The following is a 20,722-nucleotide window of genomic DNA, read 5'->3' as shown; positions in this document are numbered from 1 at the left end:
TCCTATGGGACGCTTTGAACTAACTGCGCCCCTGGGATACGCAAGCACTGCGCGCCGGCAGTTGGAGCAGGCCCAGGATCGGAATCCCACGCGGGCCCACAGCTCAACGGCCAGCGCGCAAGGTAAGTGCAGGTCGGGGGCTTGCACCGGCGGGAAGCCTCCGACCCGATTTCTGGGCCCTAATCTTTTCAGCTGCTCCCATTATAGGGTGCTGATTTAAATTTTTTTTTTTTTTTTTTATATAAAAAAAGACACGTCCATGGATCGTATTGCCGACATCCTCAATTCCCACCCCCCCCCCCCCCAACACTTACCCGTTGCCCTGGAGCTGGATACACTTGGTGCGCTGGCGTCTGTGCCCTCGATGGCAGTCCCTGGGAGGGCTGCCCGGTCTGAGCCCATTGTGCAGGGGAAACATGCCCGTTGGCTGGGGGCCTCGGCAGTCCTGCTTGCTGAGTGGGGTGAGGGGACGGTTGCTGCTGCTGGTGCTGGGGATGCTGGTGGTAGTTTTCGCCCGGTATGCTTTCACTCGGTATGTTTTCACTCGCGCCTTGAGTATACCACGAGTTCCCTTGGAGCGATCCCGGCGACGAACCCCGCCCAGCAGAAAACACACCATTGACTAAACCCTGAAACAAACAAGGCCACACAGATTATACACTCACCAGAGGAGCAACACATTCACTGAGGGGGGATGTACAATTAGTTATCACACAGAATTGTTTCAATGCAGAAGAATATATTTCTGGAAGTTAAAAAAGGGAAATAACCATCCGCAGTTACCACATTTTACGCTTTAAAGCTCTTGGCCTCATGCGGGGTCAGAACCGGTCTTTTTCGTTGAACTCCCTCTGTCATGACCTTGTTGAGTTCCAGCTTAGTGACATGACCAACAGCAGCTTACAACAGACAAGCATCGTCGTTTGTGAGGTCACTGGAGCAGAGCCTGTTATCACAGCAGCAGCAAGCTGCGTTTAGACATCACTCCTCACCTCACAGGCAGGAAGACGTCGAGAGAGCTGGGATAGGGCGGGCAACGAGCGTGGCAGGGAACTGAAGGCACGGTCAAAGAGGAAGGTTTTTGTGCTGGTTTCTGAAAGCGGGGAGGGAGGCAGAAAGGCAGACTGTGGTGGATGAACAAGTGTCCCTGCAGTATTGGAGCAGAGGGAGCACTGGGCGTGTGAGGAGGGATGCTAGACAGGGACAGAGCGGGAGGGCGAGAGTGTCCTGGGGAAGCAACGAGTTAATGGAAAATGAATTGGGAGGCTGAGCCATCGCCAGCAGCACAGACAGAGCTATTAGGAGGGACAACTAGTCGTGAGCCTAGCTTTGGAGGGAGGGTGGTTAACTTGTTTAAGAGATGCATGGTGCCAGACCATGCCAAAGGGTGGTTGGCCAAGGCCAAGGCAGATGATTTGCTAAAGTGTTCAACAGTGGAGTCCCAGAAGTACAAAACAACTCGCATTTATACAATCACTGTTAACGTAGAAAAACGTACCAAAGCACTTCATGGCGGTGTAATCTGATAAAAAATGGATGCAGAGACAGTGGTCAAAGAGGAGTGTTTGAAGGGGGGGCCTTAAAGCCAGAGAGGGAAGTAGAGGCATGGAAGGGTTTAGGAAAGGAATTCCAGAACATGGGGTATAGATGGCTGGAAGCACAGGGGAGCTGCATAAATGGCCAGAGTCAGATGAACAGAGAGATTGGGGGGGGGGGGGGGGGGGTGGAGGGAAAGAGGGGGAGCGGTGAAGGTTACAGGGATCGGGAGGGGCAAGGCTAAGAAAAGGTTTAAACACGAAGATGAGAACTTTAAATTTGAGGTGTTGGGGGACTGGGAGCCAATGTAGGTCAGCGAGGGCAGGGGCGATAGGTGAGCGAGACTTGGTGGGGGATAGGATATGGGCTGCAGATTTTAGATGAGCTGAAGTTTAGAGGGTGGAGGATAGGAGGCATGGATGAGGGTTTCAGCAGCAGGTGGGCTGAGGCGGTCTTTGTGACAGAGCGGATATGGAGTCGGAAGCTCAGCTCGGGATCGTGAAGGACGCCGAGATTGCAAACAGTCTGGTTCCGCCCGAGACAGTGGCGGGCGAAGGGGATGGAATTGGTGGCGAGCATGACGGTTAATGTGAGAGTCAACAGCAGCTTCCAGCTTAGAGAGTGCTGACGCAAGGGCAACAGGAGTGGTTAGAATGTAAACCAAGCACACACTCATTTGCTCCGGTGGTTGAGATGCATGATAAAGCGTCAGCTGTGGCTCAGCTTCGCCTGAGTCAGAAGGTTGTGGGTTCACGTCCCACACTCCAGAGACTTGAGCACAAAAATCCAGGCCGACACTCCAGTGCAGTACTGAGGGAGCGCTGCCCTGTCAGATGAGACGTTAAACCGAGGCCCCTTGCATAAGAACATAAGAAGTAGGAGCAGGAGTAGGTCACACGGCCCCTCGGGCCTGCTCCGCCATTCAATAGGATTATGGCTGATCCGAACCTACACTCACGTCCACTTCCCTGCCCGCTCCCCGTAACCCCTAATTCCCTTATCAGCTAGGAAACTGCCTATCTCCGTTTTAAATTTATTTAATGTCGCAGCTTCCACAGCTCTCTGAGGTAGCAAATTCCATAGATTTACTACCGAGTGAAGAAGTTTCTCCTCATCTCAGTTTTGAAAGGGCAGCCCCTTATTCTAAGATTATGGCCCCTAGTTCTAGTCTCACCCATCAGTGGAAACATCCTCATCGCATCCACCCGATCAAGCCCCCTCACAATCTTATATGTTTCGATAAGATCGCCTCTCATTCCCCTGCCCCCCTTCTACCCTCTCGGGTGGACATAAAAGATCCCATGGCACTATTTCAAAGAAGAGCTGGGGAGTTATTCCCGGCATCCTGGCCAATATTTATCCCTCAATCAACATCACTAAAAAAAAAATTCTCTGATCATTGTCACATTGCTGTTTGTGGGAGCTTGCTGTGCGCAAAATGGCTGCCGCGTTTCCTACATTACAACAGTGACTACACTTCAAAAAGTACTTCCTTGGCTGTAAAGTGCTTTGGGACGTCCAGTGGTCGTGAAAGGCGCTATAGAAATGCAAGTCTTTCTTTTTAAAGATCCCAAGCTACAATGCAGATCAGGGAGTGACCTGGCCAAACAACAGCATCAAATACAAATTGATTATTAATTTGTCAGACGGCTGGTTGTGACACGTTGCTGCAGAGCACCCAGTGCATTTGGCTACATAACAACTCAAAAGGTTAGGTGTTTCAATGAGACCAGCGCTGTTAATACAAGTATGATAAGGTTGAAAGGTACTTCGGGTGACAACCGTCAAGCAGCGTCACGTCACAGGGACTGATTCGTGGCTGCCGGTCAATTTAATCTGGCGAACGATTCAGCGAGAAAAATGTAGCACGCCAGACTTGCAGCAAAGGTCAAGTTAGTCACCGTCTCCTCTGGGCTCAACCCAATCGCAGATCCTTGTCACAAAGTTTCCACCCTATAATCTGCTTCACATTCCAGACTCTTCAAACAGCACATCAGCACTGCCCAAGATGGCTCCGCGCCAATCTTGTGATCATTTTCCAAGCAGACAAATGCAAAACAACAAATCCTCAGCAATACAATGCCACAAGGTATTCAAATTCCGACAGTGAAGCTGTTGGAACAAGAAAACATCAGTACTTTCTCGTCTCTGTTTTCATGTGTTGCACACTATCCCTTGTCTTTTTTTTTTTATTCGTTTATGGGATGTGGGCGTCGCTGGCAAGGCCAGCATTTATTGCCCCTCCCTAATTGCCCTCCAGAAAGTGGTGGTGAGCCACCTTCTTGAACCGCTGCAGTCCGTGTGGTGATGGTACTCCCACAGTGCTGTTAGGGAGGGAGTTCCAGGATTTTGACCCAGCGACGACGAAGGAACGGCGATATACTTCTAAGTCAGGATGGTGTGTGACTTGGAGGGGAACTTGGAGGTGGTGGTGTTCCCATGCGCCTGCTGCCCTTGTCCTTCTAGGTGGAAGAGTTCGCGGGTTTGGGAGGTGCTGCTGAAGAAGCCTTGGCGAGTTGCTGCAGTGCATCTTGTAGATGGTACACACTGCAGCCACGGTACGCCGGTGGTGGAGGGAGTGAATGTTTAAGGTGGTGGATGGGGGTGCCAATCAAGCGGGCTGCTTTGTCCTGGATGGTGTCGAGCTTCTTGAGTGTTGTTGGCGCTGCACTCATCCAGGCAAGTGGAGAGTATTCCATCACACTCCTTACTTGTGCCTTGTAGATGGTAGTAAGGCTTTGGGGAGTCAGGAGGTGAGACACTCGCTGCAGAATACCCAGCCTCTGACCTGCTCTTGTTGCCACAGTATTTATGTGGCTGGTCCAGTTAAGTTTCTGGTCAATGGTGACCCCCAGGATGTTGATGGTAGGGGATTCGGCGACGGTAATGTCGTTGAATGTCATGGGGAGGTGGTTAGACTCTCGCTTGTTGGACTTAGTCATTCCCTGGCACTTGTGTGGCGCGAATATGACCTGCCAATTATCAGCCCAAGCCTGAACGTCGTCCAGGTCTTGCTGCATGCGGGCATGGACTGCTTCATTATCTGAGGAGTTGCGAATGGCGCTGAACACTGTGCAGTCATCAGCGAACATCCCCATTTCTGACCTTATGTCTGGGCCCAGAGGGTGGGGCATAGCCTTCTGGGACCTGGGGGGCACAGCACACTGGGATCTAAACTGAGCCAGAAAATAAGGGAATGGAAATACAGGTTGAGCATCCCAAATCCGGAGTTCTGGAATCCGGGACGATTGGTGGCAGAGGTCCGGAATCCGGACACCCAGAGGGAGGCTTACCAAAAGTGCAACCTGGGCCCAGGCATTTCCGGACTCGGAACGTGTTTCTGATGTCCGAAGTCCAGAAATATCGCAACCTGGGCTCGGGCGTTTCCGGACTTCGGACATCAGAAACACGTTCCAAAGTCTGGAAAAACCGGCTTGGCCTCGGTCCCGAGGCTGCCGGATTCGGGATGTTCTACCTGTACCACAAAGTTGGCATCCAGATGATATGAACACTCTCCATTGTCTATCCAGCCGTAGCCACAATTAACTAGCCAGTTCTATGGGTGGGGGAAAATGGTGTTGATAGACGTAACATAACTCTACACACTGAAAAGCTAGCTGGATTCATATTCAGAAACTACGAGCACAATTTTCAAATATCTTCCAACAAAATAAGTGGACGATTTCCCTTCTACTCTCAAAAATGTTTCTTCCGTGACCTTAATTAAAGGCTTTCACCAACATGCCTAACTGGAGATTCAGCTGTGTAATGATGGGTTTGTAATTACGGTCAAATCTCCTAGCCTTCGCTGCTCCAAGGAGAACAAGCCCAGCTTCTCCAGTCTCTCCACAGAACTGGAGCCCCTCATCCCTGGAACCACTCTGGCAAACCTCTTCTGCACCCTCTCCAAAGCCTTCATGTCCCTCCTGAAGTGTGGTGCCCAGAACTGGACTCAATACTGCAGCTGGAACTGAACTAGTGTCTCTCTCTCTCCTTGTTATAATGTGAAATATTGGTTTTTAGGAAGGCTTGAATGCTCTCATTAGATATGAAGAATCTTTTTGGAAATGAACTTGTATTGAAGCAAAAACATCATAACCTCATCATTTGCTAGAGCAAGGAATGCAAATTAGTGTATTTTACTACCATACATTTGATTACAAATTCTGAGACGGAGAGAGGGAGTAGTTCGGCCCCAGCTGGAGTATTGTGTCCAATTCTGGGCACCACACTTTAGGAAGGACGTGAAGGCTTTGGAGAGGGTGCAGGAGAGATTTACTGGAATGGTTCCAGGGATGAAGGATTACAGTTCTGTGGATAGACTGGAGAAGCTGGGGTTGTTCTCCAGAGAAGAGAAAAGTCTAAGAGGAGATTGGATAGAGGTGTTCAATATCATGAAGGGTTTCGATAGAGTAAATAAAGGGAAACTGTTTCCAAAGGCTGAAGGGTCGATAACCAGAGGACACAGATTGAAGGTGATTGGCAAAAGAGCCAGAGGCGACAGGAGGAGAAACTTTACACAACGAGTGGTTAGGATTTGGAATGCGCTGCCTGATAGGGCGGTGGATACAGATTCAATAGTAGCCTTCAAAAGGGAATGGGATAAATACTTGAAGGAGAAAAAATTGCAGGGATATGGGGCAAGAGCGGGGGAGTGGGACTAATTGAATTGGTCTTCGAGAGAGCCGGCGCAGACTCGATGGGCCGAATGGCCTCCTTCTGTGCTGTATCATTCTATAAGAGACTGGAGGCAATTTTAATCTAACCTGCTGTGCAGGAAAGGAGGCGGCCAGTTTTACACCCCGCCCGACCGTCCTCTACATTGAAGTCGATCAGGTGGTGTGTAAAACGGGCATCCAACCAGATCCTGCCCAAAGGGGGAGGGCGGGGGAGGGAGGTGGTTGTTTAAAATTACCCCAGAAAGTGAGGGATATAGAGACAGAGTGAGAGAAAGAAAATGAACAAATAGCAGGCTGCGCTAATTGACTTAAATGGTAAGTATGCAATCTTAAGACACACTTGATTATCTTTAAAGAGTCCGAACTCCCGATTTAAATCTCAATTTCACAGCAATGTGTTAGCATGGCAAGGAATGACATCTAGCCAAGTTATTTTGCGTTCTTAGAGTCTGCACACCACTTACTAACCTCGAGACTAACAGCCATAAATATAAGGAGCATCACTACGAAGTTATGGTCAACGCTGTCCCAACAGCACTTGCATTTACAGGAAACTCTTTTTTATCCGGCACCGATGGGACCGGCGTGGTGCCGGTTGATCAAAAAGTCTGGATTACGGAGAGGTATAATTACTAAGGTACGAGAGCCCCGTACACAGCCACAGATCCAGGCGTCCCTTTTGCTTGGCAACAGGTGCAGGAACCCCGGTTACACGGCCACAGATCCAGGAACCCCGGTTACACGGCCACTAATATGAAGTAAAACCTACCTGAACCTACTCCTGAATTTTGCCGGTTAAGAGAGATTTCCGGTTATTTAGGTGCCGGTAAAAAGAAAGTTTCCTGTATATAGCGCCTTCAGGACAGGAAGTAAACGTAGTATCTTATACTAACAGGTGACCAAACTGACCCAGGCACTTCACACAGATGTAAGGAAAAATGCAAGCCACGACAAGGAATGAGATATTAGGAGGCGGCGGGTTTTAAGAGTCTTAAAGAGAGGGAAATGCAGGGGTTTAAGGAGGGAATTCCAGAGTGTGTGGCCTAGGCGACTGAAGCCGAGCTGCTGGAGGGTAGAGAATGGGAGAGGTTTGGAATAGTCACATGTGGCGATGAGAAAGGCACAGTTGACTGTTTCAGCAGCTGACGGGCTGAGATAGGAGCGGAGGCAGGCAGGCAACGATAGAGGTGGAGGTAGGCGGCTTTCGTGATCGAGCAGAAACCAGTGATGTTGGAGGGGGATACGATTGGTGGCAAGTTTACGTAGTTTGCAGCGGGGTCTGAAGACAATGGCCCAGATTTTGCTGCCAAAACAGCGAGTTTAATGCACATGCCGTTATTAATGTGTAAATCGTCCAGCAACTTGTGGCGAGGAAGAGATATCCCGTGAGCTTTCACAAGTTGCTGGACTATTCGCGCCGCTCGACTGTTAGCCTCATGAAAAAGGTAGCTCGCCCTCAACCTTCCCGTGAGTTTCAAGAATAGCTGGATTTGCACATGAACTGCCAATTAAACTTGCCGCAGAAAGTTAGGGCTAGTACTCAACAGCGTAAGCACCTTTTTAATAAGGAGATTTATGTTGCTGCATTGCCACTCAACCTCTCCGGCCCAGAAAGGGAATAATTTAAACTGTGGTGTCTCATTCCTGCAGGTAGTAAATTGTTGTTAGAGATTTGTTTTTGTTTTTTAAATTTCTGTTCTTTTCCTTTCTATCTTCTCTCTCTCTTAATCCAAGCTTTCTTTCCCCCTCTTTTTCTGTACCTGGTTTGACTCTAATTCACCCGATTTCCTTCCGTCACTCCTCTGTTTCTTTCTCAATCCTTAAATCTCATTGATTAAGGAGATAGGCTGTTGGTCCCATTGTTCACCGAGGTCCCAGGTGCCCGGTTGATCTCGCCGCGCCGTTACCAGCTCGCACTTCCAGCAACTTACACGGCAAAAAATGAGAGCTGACGGGCGAGGGAAGAAGTCTAACTAACGGGGCCCACAGCGAGATGCCCCGTTTCAGCAAAATCTGGGCCAATGCTGTGGTCTCATCACTGTAGAAATAGAGGAAATTACAGCTCAAATCCATGGCTTGATAACTTCCCAGCCTATAACTCACAAATATACATTATTCTATATGTAAGCCATGTGAACCCCTCAATTAGATTCTAGCCTGTACCTCACTCTCTCAAGTATTTACTGTGTTTAAGTCTCCTTGAAAGAACAAATGAATGAATGTTACCTACTTGTGGAGGTATTTGATGGTCCATCACTTGAGAATAGTTACTCGGGTATGAAGCGGGTTGGTGCCCGGTCGGATACCAGTAATTGGAGGCATATCCCGGATATGGTATTTCCTAGAAAACATGAGTAAAAGGGAATAAAGCATCTGGAACCGAAGTGTGCAATCCACCAGGAACTTTAATCAAAAAGTTGCTGGATTCTCAATACAGCGAAGGTAGTTCACCATCTTACAGGAAATCATTAGGAGAAGCAGTCACGCAATGTAGAATGGAACAAAATGACCGATTTAAAAAACAAACCTATTTAGAAGCTCATTCACGTGACATCTTCCTCAAAAGAACAAAGACAAACAGCTCGTCAAATATATATAAAAACACGAAATATCAGAGAGGCGCAGCACAGCAGGATACAGTTCTTCACTTTTAATAAACGGACCCACTGGGACAGTTAGAATTAAACCGACAGCTGCAAAGGGAGGAGATATTCTACTCGGATACATCCATCCCGCCAGCTGACGATAGTAAAGCTCTGCCCACGCGTGCTGCTCACGAGGCTGCCATAGTGTGGTGAAGGTGACGTCAACAGGTGCCTCGCTGAGTCTGAAGGTGGGGGCAACGTGCAGTATGAATACTGGTCACTGAGGCGCCCGTGACAAACCTTTGGACGAGACCGAACGACACAGAATAATTACCCTTCGGTACAAAGACATGATATGAAACCGGTTTGTTTATTAACCTCCATCATAAGCATTCTGAACTGTAATCAAGTCCCTGTGCCATCAATTTATAGTGTTCCTTAAACGCAAACTGCAAGGGGTCAAAATAGATGTTTCCAAAAAAAAAAGTTTCTAATTCTTGAGGCTTTCGGAAAGATAAAGAATGCACACATTAGGACAGGTTGGGTGATTGGGCAGATGCAGTATAATGTAGATAAATGCGAGGTTATCCACTTTGGTGGCAAAAACAGGAAGGCAGATTATTATCTGAACGGCAATAGATTGGGAGAAGGGGAAGTGCAACGAGGCCTGGGTGTCCTTGTGCACCAGTCGCTGAAGGTAAGCATGCAGGTGCAGCAGGCGGTTAAGAAGGTAAATGGTATGTTGGCCTTTGTAGCGAGAGGATTCGAGTACAGGAACAAGGATGTCTTGCTGCAGTTGTACAGGACCTTGGTGAGACCACACCTTGAGTATTGTGTGCAGTTTTGGTCACCTTATCCGAGGAAGGATGTTCTTGCCATGGAGGGAGTGCAGCGAACATTCACCAGACTGATACCTGGGATGGCAGGAATGACGTATGAGGAGAGATTGGGTCGATTGGGCTTATACTCGCTGGAGTTTAGAAGAATGAGAGGGGATCTCATTGAAACTTATAAAATTCTAACAGGACTAGACAGACTAGATGCAGGAAGGATGTTCCCGATGGCGGGGGAGTCCAGAACCAGAGGTCACAGTCTAAAGATAAGGGGTAAGCCATTTAGGACAGAGATGAGGAGGAATTTCTTCACCCAGAGAGTGGTGAACCTGTGGAATTCTCTACCACAGAAGGCAGTGGAGGCCAATTTATTAAATATATTCAAGAAGGAGTTAGATATATTTCTTAAGGCTAGAGGGATCAAGGGGTATGGGGAGAAGGCAGGGACAGGGTACTGAGTTTGGATGATCAGCCATGATCTCATTGAATGGCGGAGCAGGCTCGAGGGGCTGAATGGCCTACTCCTGCTCCTATCTTCTATGTTTCGCATGAAATGATGCCTGGCCATGGCTCTTATGGATATGCTCCTCAGAAATAAAGACAAAAAAATTTGCATTTCTCCAGCGCCTTTCACAACCACCGGACGTCTCAAAGCGCTCTACAGCCAATGAAGTACTTTTGGAGTGTAGTCACTGTTGGAATGTGGGAAACTCAGCAGCCAATTTGCGTACAGCAAGTTCCCACAAACAGCAATATGATAATGACCAGATAATGTGTTTTTTGTTATGTTACATAAGAACATAAGAAATAGGAGCAGGAGTAGGCCAATCGGCCCCTCGAGCCTGCTCCGCCATTCAATAAGATCATGGCTGATCTGATCCTAACTGCCAATCCACTATCACAGAACCATCTCCTGAATCTAACAGAATTAGACACACGAAATAGGAGCAGGATCAGGCTACACGGCCCCTGGGCCCGCTCCGCTACCCACAGGGCCATGACCGATCCGAACCTAGACTTGTGTCCAAATTCCTGCCTGCTCCCCGTAACCCTTAATTCCCTTTACTTCTAGGAAACTGTCTATTTCTGTTTTAAATTTATGTAATGATGTAGCTTCTACAGCTTTTTGGGGCAGCATATTCCATGGACCTACCACCCTCTGAGTGAAGTAGTTCCTCCTCATCTCAGTTTTGAAAGAGCAGCCCCTTATTCTAAGACTATGCCCCCTAGTTCTAGTTTCACCCATCATCTGGAACATCCTCCCTGCATCCACCCGATCCAACCCCTTCACAATCTTATATGTTTCAATAAGATCGCCTCTCATTCTTCTGAACTCCAATGAGTAGAGTCCCAATCTACTCAACCTCTCCTCATATGTCCATCCCCTCATCCCCGGGATTAACCGAGTGAACCTTCTTTGTTCTGACTCGAGTGCAAGTATGTCCTTTCTTAAGTATGGACACCAAAACTGTATGCAGTATTCCAGGTGCGGTCTCACCAATACCTTGTACAACTGAAGCAATACCTCCCTATTTTTATATTCTATCCCCCTAGCAATGAAAGCCAACATTCCATTGGCCTTCTTAATCACTTGCTGCACCTGCATACTAACCTTTTGAGTTTCGTGCACCAGGACCCCCAGATCCCTTTGTACTTCAGTACTTTCCAGTTTCTTGCCATTAAGATAATAACTTGCTCTACGATTTTTCCTGCCAAAGTGCATAACCTCACACTTTCCAGTATTGTATTCCATCTGCCAAATCTCTGCCCACTTACTTAGCCTGTCGATGTCCCCTTGCAGGTTTTTTATGTCCTCCTCACTCACTACTTTCCCTCCCATCTTAGTATCATCTGCAAACTTTGATATGTTACACTCGGTCCCCTCCTCCAAATCGTTAATATAGATTGTAAAGAGTTGGGGACCCAGCACTGACCCCTGCGGAACACCACTAGTTATTGATTGCCAGTCTGAGAATGAACCATTTATCCCAACTCTCTGCCTTCTGTTAGATAGCCAATCCTCTATCCATGCCAGAATATTACCCCCAATCCCGTGATTTTTTATCTTAAGCAATAATCTTGTGTGGCACCTTGTCAAATGCCTTTTGGAAGTCTAAATATACTACGTCCACTGGTTCCCCTTTATCCACCCTATACGTTACTTCCTCAAAGAACTCCAGCAAATTTGTCAAACATGACTTCCCCTTCATAAAACCATGCTGACTTTATCCTATTAAATTATGATTATCCAAATGTCCTGTTACTGTCTCCTTAATAATGGACTCCAAAATTTTACCTACCACAGATGTTAGGCTAACCGGTCTATAGTTTCCAGCCTTCTGTCTACTGCCCTTTTTAAATAAGGGTGTTACATTAGCAGTTTTCCAGTCTGCCGGGACCTTTGCCGAGTCTAGGGAGTTTTGGAAAATTATTACCAACGCATCCACAATCCCTACCGCCACTTCCCTCAAGACCCTAGGATGTAAGCCATCAGGTCCAGGTGATTTATCCGCCTTGAGTCCCATTATTTTACCGAGTACCACTCCCTGTTGATTGAGGGATAAATATTGGCCAGGACACCGGGGATAACTCCCATGCTCCTCTTTGAAATAGTGCCACGGGATCTTTTATGTCCACCTGAAAGCAGACGGGGCCTCGGTTTGATGTCTCATCCGAAAGACGGCACCTCCGACAGTGCAGCACTCCCTCAGCACCGCACTGGGAGCGCCAGCCTAGCATTTAAGTGCTCAAGTCTCTGGAGTGGGGCTTGAACCCACGACCTTCTGACTCAGAGCGCGAGGGTGCTACCCACTGAGCCACAGCTGACACAGGAGCATTTGGACCTCCGCGCCCTACACCCGCCCTCCAAAAAACAGACCAGCATGCTGTCACTATAACATAGGAAGAGGAGTAGGCCAGTCAGCTCCTCGAGCCTGTCCCACCCACTCAGTTGGATCATGGCTAACCTATACCTTAGCTCCATTTATCCGCCGTATCCCTGGATACCATTACCTAACGAAAAACTATAAATTTCAGTCTTGAATGCTCCAATTATCCCAGCATCCATAGCCTTTTTGTGGGGGGTGGGAAGAGTTCCAGATTTCTACTGAAGTGCTTCCTGATTTTCCTCCTAAATTGCATAGCCCTAATTTTATTATGTCCCCTCCTTCTTCATACATAAGAACATAAGAAGTAGGAGCAGGAGTAGGCCATACGGCCCCTCGGGCCTGCTCCGCCATTCAATAGGATCATGGCTGATCCGAACTTAGACTCACCTCCACTTCCCTGCCCTCTCCCCGTAACCCCTAATTCCCTTATCAGCTAGGAAACTGTCTATCTCCGTTTTAAATTTATTTAATGTCGCAGCTTCCGCAACTCTGAGGTAGCAAATTCCATAGATTTACTACCGAGTGAAGAAGTTTCTCCTCATCTGTTTTGAAAGGGCAGCCCCTTATTCTAAGATTATGGCCCCTAGTTCTAGTCTCACCCATCAGTGGAAACATCCTCACCGCATCCACCCGATCAAGCCCCCTCACAATCTTATATGTTTCGATAAGATCGCCTCTCATTCTTCTGAATTCCAATGAGTAGAGGCCCAACCTACTCAACCTTTCCTCATAAGTCAACCCCCTCATCTTTGGAATCAACCGAGTGAACGTTCTCTGAACTGCCTCGAGAGCAAGTATATCTTTTCTTAAATATGGAAACCAAAACTGTACGCAGTATTCCAGGTGTGGCCGCACCAGTACCCTGTATAACTGCAGCAAGACTTCCCTGCTTTTTTCATTCCCCAGAGGAAATAGTTTCCCTGTATCTACCCTATCGAATCCTTTTAACATTTCAAAGACATCGATCGGGTCACCCCATAATCGTCTATACTCGAGGGAATACAAACCAAAAGCAGCTCAAACATCTGTTAACAGCAGCACGGAAGAGTAGGTCTGGAGCTGTAATCAAAAAAACAATACCAAGTGTGGGCAGGAGTTGGATTTCCATTAAAAAGTTTGACAAACCGGTGTCTGGATATTCATTTGGAGAATCCAAACGAAAGTCAGAATCTCCCGGCGCTAAACCAGACAAGTGGGACTGCGACTTAGGTTTGAGCACTGCAATATCAATGACGGCACGATGGGTAAATGGCGTGCTGCTCAGTCTTAAAGGCTTTGTGCTGATCATCTGTCTGTAACAAGTTAGCTCACCTTCTCCAGAGATGCACCTGCAGTACTACAATTGTGAATAAAATTATGAGGGGCCTAGACAGAGTGGGTAGGAAGGAGCTATTTCCCTTAGGGGTCAATAACCAGGGGGGCATAGATTTAAAGTAATTGGTAAAAGGATGAGAGGGGAGTCGAGGAGAACTTTTTTCACCCAGAGGGTGGTGGGGGTCTGGAACTCACTGCCTGAAAGGGTGGGAGAGGCAGAAATACTCATTGCATTTAAAAAGTACTTGGATATGCACTTGTGCCGTGGCCTGCAAGGCTACTGACCAAGAGCTGGAAAGTGGGATTAGGCTGGAGAGCTCTTTTGCGGCCAGCAGACACAATGGGCCGAATGGCCTCCTTCTGTGCTGTAAATTTCTACGATTCTCTAAATTAGTTTCAGTGCTGCTGGGTGAGGGCAAATCAGCCAGGTTTCGTGCTTCTGACCGGGCGATTGCTGCCTGCTGGAAGGGCATATGACGATGTTGGGGTGAGGGGAAATGGGGGGGGGGGGGGGGGGGGAAAAAGAGAAAAGGATCCGTTCAATTGTAGTGCCTCCCATGGTCAAATAGCCCTCCAACACCTGCTGGTGGCATTGCCCATGGTAACAAGGGGCACTTGGGCAAGGCGCTGCAGGGTGCCCACTATTGCCAACGGCACCACAGCTTGGCAAGGTGCAATGTCATTTAAGATTTTAAAAAATTAGCCGACTAATATTGACTAAAGAGCTGTGTGAGGTGTTCCTGCCCATTTAAGGTGCCTCTCTCTCACACTTGTTCCCTCCATCACACTCTCCTCTCCCTCCCTCCCCATCCATTCCTCCCACTCCTCCCCCTCTATCCCTCCCGCAGCCTCCTCTCCCTCCTCCCCCCTCCTTCCCTCACTGACTCTCCCCCCCGGAGATCCAGATTGAGAAGTTGCCTGGAGAGAAGCTGGGGATCAGCATCCGAGGGGGAACCAAAGGCCATGCTGGAAATCCATTCGATGCAACAGATGAGGGCATCTTCATTTCAAAGGTTCAGAATCACTAGCCGAGCAGGCCCCAGACTGGGCTGCAGCAGGCCGGGGCTCGGGTTTGGTTGGGACACTGACGGCACAGGGAGCTCAGTTTGTCCTCCCTGGCACTGACTCTCTGGGTCACAGGGCTGTGGGGGTACAGGAGGGCGGGCACAGGACATGGGTGCAGCACCAGGAGTGCTGCGGGAGCCTCCCTGACCTCATCCTCGTGGCTACTCTGTACGTGCGAATCTGGACAGGGAATGTTGGCGGCCTGTTTGGCCATGGTGTGCCTCAGAGCTGAGCAATGAGGCTATCCTCACCGGGCTCCCTGCAGCCTCACGCTCCAGGAGGAGCTTGATAATGAACAGGAGCAGCAACCCGAGTCGCCTTCCCCTCCTCAGCACTCAGTGGCACTGAGGCCAACTGGTACCGTCAGTGTACCCGTGCTGAAATCAGCTAATTAACTCGGCCTAGACTGCGGTGGTGTTCAATTGTAGTGTTTCTCATGGTCAAGTAGCTCTCTGACACCTGCTGGTTGCATGTCGGGTTCTGTGGACCCAGACTGCGGTGAGGTACAGTGGTGGTGGTGTCGGGGTTCTGTGGGCCCAGACTGCAGTGGGGTACGGTGCTGGTGTCAGGGTTTTGTGGGCCCAGACTGCGGTGGGGTATGGTGGTGGTGTCGGGGTTCTGTGGGCCCAGACTACGGTGGTGGTGGTGTCGGGGTTCTGTGGGCCCAGACTGTGGTGGGGTACGGTGGTGGTGTCGGGGTTCTGTGCGCCCAGACTGCGGTGGGGTACGGTGGTGGTGTCGGGGTTCTGTGGGCCCAGACTGCGGTGGGGTACGGTGGTGGTGTCGGGGTTCTGTGGGCCCAGACTGTGGTGGGGTACGGTGGTGGTGTCAGGGTTCTGTGGGCCCAGACTGCAGTGGGGTGCGGTGGTGGTGTCGGGGTTCTGTGGACCCAGACTGCAGTGGGGTACGGTGGTGGTGTCGGGGTTCTGTGGGCCCAGACTGCGGTGGGGTACGGTGGTGGTGTCAGGGTTCTGTGGGCCCAGACTGCAGTGGGGTACGGTGGTGGTGTCGGGGTTCTGTGGGCCCAGACTGCGGTGGGGTACGGTGGTGGTGTCAGGGTTCTGTGGGCCCAGACTGCGGTGGGGTACGGTGGTGGTGTCAGGGTTCTGTGGGCCCAGACTGCAGTGGGGTGCGGTGGTGGTGTCGGGGTTCTGTGCGCCCAGACTGCGGTGGGGTACGGTGGTGGTGTCGGGGTTCTGTGGGCCCAGACTGCGGTGGGGTATGGTGGTGGCGTCGGGGTTCTGTGGGCCCAGACTGCGGTGGGGTACGATGGTGGCGTCGGGGTTCTGTGGGCCCAGACTGCGGTGGTGTCAGGGTTCTGTGGGCCCAGACTGCGGTGGGGTACGGTGGTGGTGTCAGGGTTCTGTGGGCCCAGACTGCGGTGGGGTACGGTGGTGGTGTCAGGGTTCTGTGGGCCCAGACTGCGGTGGGGTACGGTGGTGGTGTCAGGGTTCTGTGGGCCCAGACTGCGGTGGGGTACGGTGGTGGTGTCAGGGTTCTGTGGGCCCAGACTGCAGTGGGGTACGGTGGTGGCGTCGGGGTTCTGTGGGCCCAGACTGCGGTGGGGTACGGTGGTGGCGTCGGGGTTCTGTGGGCCCAGACTGCGGTGGTGTCAGGGTTCTGTGGGCCCAGACTGCGGTGGGGTACGGTGGTGGTGTCAGGGTTCTGTGGGCCCAGACTGCGGTGGGGTACGGTGGTGGTGTCAGGGTTCTGTGGGCCCAGACTGCGGTGGGGTACGGTGGTGGTGTCAGGGTTCTGTGGGCCCAGACTGCAGTGGGGTACGGTGGTGGTGTCAGGGTTCTGTGGGCCCAGACTGCGGTGGGGTACGGTGGTGGTGTCGGGGTTCTGTGGGCCCAGACTGCAGTGGGGTACGGTGGTGGTGTTGGGGTTCTGTGGGCCCAGCCGTGGTATCGGGGTTCTGAGGGCCCAGACTGCGGTGGGGTACGGTGGTGGTGTCGGGGTTCTGTGGGCCCAGACTGCGGTGGGGTTCGGTGGTGGTGTCGGAGTTCTGTGGGCCCAGACTGCGGTGGGGTACGGTGGTGGTGTCGGGGTTCTGTGGGCCCAGACTGCGGTGGTGTCGGGGTTCTGTGGGCCCAGACTGCGGTGGGGTACGGTGGTGGTGTCGGGGTTCTGTGGGCCCAGACTGCGGTGGGGTACGGTGGTGGTGTCGGGGTTCTGTGGGCCCAGACTGCGGTGGGGTACGGTGGTGTCGTCGGGGTTCTGTGGGCCCAGACTGCGGTGGTGTCAGGGTTCTGTGGGCCCAGACTGCGGTGGGGTACGGTGGTGGTGTCAGGGTTCTGTGGGCCCAGACTGCGGTGGGGTACGGTGGTGGTGTCAGGGTTCTGTGGGCCCAGACTGCGGTGGGGTACGGTGGTGGTGTCAGGGTTCTGTGGGCCCAGACTGCAGTGGGGTACGGTGGTGGTGTCAGGGTTCTGTGGGCCCAGACTGCGGTGGGGTACGGTGGTGGTGTTGGGGTTCTGTGGGCCCAGCCGTGGTATCGGGGTTCTGAGGGCCCAGACTGCGGTGGGGTACGGTGGTGGTGTCGGGGTTCTGTGGGCCCAGACTGCGGTGGGGTTCGGTGGTGGTGTCGGAGTTCTGTGGGCCCAGACTGCGGTGGGGTACGGTGGTGGTGTCGGGGTTCTGTGGGCCCAGACTGCGGTGGTGTCGGGGTTCTGTGGGCCCAGACTGCGGTGGGGTACGGTGGTGGTGTCGGAGTTCTGTGGGCCCAGACTGCGGTGGTGTCGGGGTTCTGTGGGCCCAGACTGCGGTGGGGTTCGGTGGTGGTGTCGGGGTTCTGTTGGCCCAGACTGCAGTGGGGTACGGTGGTGGTGTCGGGATTCCGTGGGCCCAGACTGCGGTGGGGTACGGTGGTGGTGTCGGGGTTCTGTGGGCCCAGACTGCAGTGGGGTACGGTGGTGGTGTTGGGGTTCTGTGGGCCCAGCCGTGGTATCGGGGTTCTGAGGGCCCAGACTGCGGTGGGGTACGGTGGTGGTATCGTGGTTCTGAGGGCCCAGACTGCGGTGGGGTACGGTGGTGGTGTCGGGGTTCTGTGGGCCCAGACTGCGGTGGGGTATGGGGGTGGTGTCAGGGTTCTGTGGGCCCAGACTGCAGTGGGGTACAGTGGTGGTGTCGGGGTTCTGTGGGCCCAGACTGCGGTGGGGTACAGTGGTGGTGTCGGGGTTCTGTGGGCCCAGACTGCGGTGGGGTACAGTGGTGGTGTCGGGGTTCTGTGGGCCCAGACTGCGGTGGGGTACGGTGGTGGTGTCGGGGTTCTGTGGGCCCAGACTGCGGTGGGGTATGGGGGTGGTGTCAGGGTTCTGTGGGCCCAGACTGCGGTGGGGTATGGTGGTGGTGTCGGGGTTCTGTGGGCCCAGACTGCGGTGGGGTACGGTGTTGGTGTCGGGGTTCTGTGGGCCCAGACTGCGGTGGGGTATGGGGGTGGTGTCAGGGTTCTGTGGGCCCAGACTGCGGTGGGGTACGGTGGTGGTGTCGGGGTTCTGTGGGCCCAGACTGCGGTGGGGTATGGGGGTGGTGTCGGGGTTCTGTGGGCCCAGACTGCAGTGGGGTACGGTGGTGGTGTTGGTGTTCTGTGGGCCCAGACTGCGGTGGGGTACGGTGTTGGTGTTGGGGTTCTGTGGGCCCAGACTGCGGTGGGGTACAGTGGTGGTGTCGGGGTTCTGTGGGCCCAGACTGCGGTGGGGTACGGTGTTGGTGTTGGGGTTCTGTGGGCCCAGACTGCGGTGGGGTACGGTGTTGGGGTTCTGTGGGCCCAGACTGCGGTGGGGTACGGTGGTGGTGTCGGGGTTCTGTGGGCCCAGACTGCGGTGGGGTACGGTGGTGGTGTCAGGGTTCTGTGGGTCCAGACTGCGGTGGGGTACGGTGGTGGTGTCAGGGTTCTGTGGGCCCAGACTGCGGTGGGGTACGGTGGTGGTGTTGGGGTTCTGTGGGCCCAGACTGCAGTGGGGTACGGTGGTGGTGTCAGGGTTCTGTGGGCCCAGACTGCGGTGGGGTACGGTGGTGGTGTCGGGGTTCTGTGGGCCCAGACTGCGGTGGGGTACGGTGGTGGTGTCGGGGTTCTGTGGGCCCAGACTGCGGTGGGGTTCGGTGGTGGTGTCGGAGTTCTGTGGGCCCAGACTGCGGTGGGGTACGGTGGTGGTGTCGGGGTTCTGTGGGCCCAGACTGCGGTGGTGTCGGGGTTCTGTGGGCCCAGACTGCGGTGGGGTACGGTGGTGGTGTCGGAGTTCTGTGGGCCCAGACTGCGGTGGTGTCGGGGTTCTGTGGGCCCAGACTGCAGTGGGGTACGGTGGTGGTGTCGGGATTCCGTGGGCCCAGACTGCGGTGGGGTACGGTGGTGGTGTCGGGGTTCTGTGGGCCCAGACTGCGGTGGGGTACGGTGGTGGTGTCGGGGTTCTGTGGGCCCAGACTGCAGTGGGGTACGGTGGTGGTGTTGGGGTTCTGTGGGCCCAGCCGTGGTATCGGGGTTCTGTGGGCCCAGACTGCGGTGGGGTACGGTGGTGGTGTCGGGGTTCTGTGGGCCCAGACTGCAGTGCGGTACGGTGGTGGTGTCGGGGTTCTGTGGGCCCAGACTGCAGTGGGGTACGGTGGTGGTGTCGGGGTTCTGTGGGCCCAGACTGCGGTGGGGTACGGTGGTGGTGTCGGGGTTCTGTGGGCCCAGACTGCAGTGGGGTATGGGGGTGGTGTCAGGGTTCTGTGGGCCCAGACTGCAGTGGGGTATGGTGGTGGTGTCGGGGTTCTGTGGGCCCAGACTGCAGTGGGGTATGGGGGTGGTGTCAGGGTTCTGTGGGCCCAGACTGCAGTGGGGTATGGGGGTGGTGTCAGGGTTCTGTGGGCCCAGACTGCAGTGGGGTATGGTGGTGGTGTCGGGGTTCTGTGGGCCCAGACTGCGGTGGGGTACGGTGGTGGTGTCAGGGTTCTGTGGGCCCAGACTGCGGTGGGGTACGGTGGTGGTGTCGGGGTTCTGTGGGCCCAGACTGCGGTGGGGTATGGGGGTGGTGTCAGGGTTCTGTGGGCCCAGACTGCAGTGGGGTATGGTGGTGGTGTCGGGGTTCTGTGGGCCCAGACTGCGGTGGGGTACGGTGGTGGTGTCGGGGTTCTGTGGGCCCAGACTGCGGTGGGGTATGGGGGTGGTGTCAGGGTTCTGTGGGCCCAGACTGCAGTGGGGTATGGGGGTGGTGTCAGGGTTCTGTGGGCCCAGACTGCGGTGGGGTATGGGGGTGGTGTCAGGGTTCTGTGGGCCCAGACTGCGGTGGGGTATGGGGGTGGTGTCAGGGTTCTGTGGGCCCAGACTGCGGTGGGGTACAGTGGTGGTGTCGGGGTTCTGTGGGCCCAGACTGCGGTGGGGTACAGTGTTGGTGTTCTGTGGGCCCAGACTGCGGTGGGGTACGGTGTTGGTGTCGGGGTTCTGTGGGCCCAGACTGCGGTGGGGTACGGTGGTGTTGGGGATCTGTGGGCCCAGACTGCGGTGGGGTACAGTGGTGGTGTCGGGGTTCTGTGGGCCCAGACTGCGGTGGGGTACAGTGTTGGTGTTCTGTGGGCCCAGACTGCGGTGGGGTACGGTGTTGGTGTCGGGGTTCTGTGGGCCCAGACTGCGGTGGGGTACGGTGGTGTTGGGGATCTGTGGGCCCAGACTGCGGTGGGGTACAGTGGTGGTGTCGGGGTTCTGTGGGCCCAGACTGCGGTGGGGTACGGTGTTGGTGTTGGGGTTCTGTGGGCCCAGACTGCGGTGGGGTACGGTGTTGGTGTTGGGGTTCTGTGGGCCCAGACTGCGGTGGGGTACGGTGTTGGTGTTGGGGTTCTGTGGG

The 20,722-nt window shown here is 53.2% G+C and overlaps 1 protein-coding gene across 2 annotated transcripts in view; it reads right to left on the bottom strand.

The window, feature by feature from the left end:
* Positions 1 to 20,722, bottom strand: part of bag4 (BCL2 associated athanogene 4) — a 32,762-nt gene that overhangs the window by 8,868 nt on the left and 3,172 nt on the right. Inside the window, exons 2-4 of one of the 2 annotated variants that reach the window (XM_085971226.1) lie at positions 13,529 to 13,580; positions 8,446 to 8,556; positions 315 to 629 (exon numbers count right to left, since the gene is read on the bottom strand). In XM_085971226.1, coding sequence (XP_085827352.1) covers positions 315 to 629; positions 8,446 to 8,556; positions 13,529 to 13,546 — 444 coding nt within the window. In that variant the 5' untranslated portion in view covers positions 13,547 to 13,580. The remainder of the gene's footprint in view (positions 1 to 314; positions 630 to 8,445; positions 8,557 to 13,528; positions 13,581 to 20,722) is intronic. The other variant, XM_085971225.1, reaches the window with a different exon arrangement.

This window comes from Somniosus microcephalus, chromosome 30, assembly GCF_052327205.1.
Source record: "Somniosus microcephalus isolate GS21.2 chromosome 30, FLI_Smic_1.0, whole genome shotgun sequence".
Classification (NCBI taxonomy): Eukaryota; Metazoa; Chordata; class Chondrichthyes; order Squaliformes; family Somniosidae; genus Somniosus; species Somniosus microcephalus.
This window is presented reverse-complemented; position numbering and strand designations above follow the sequence as displayed.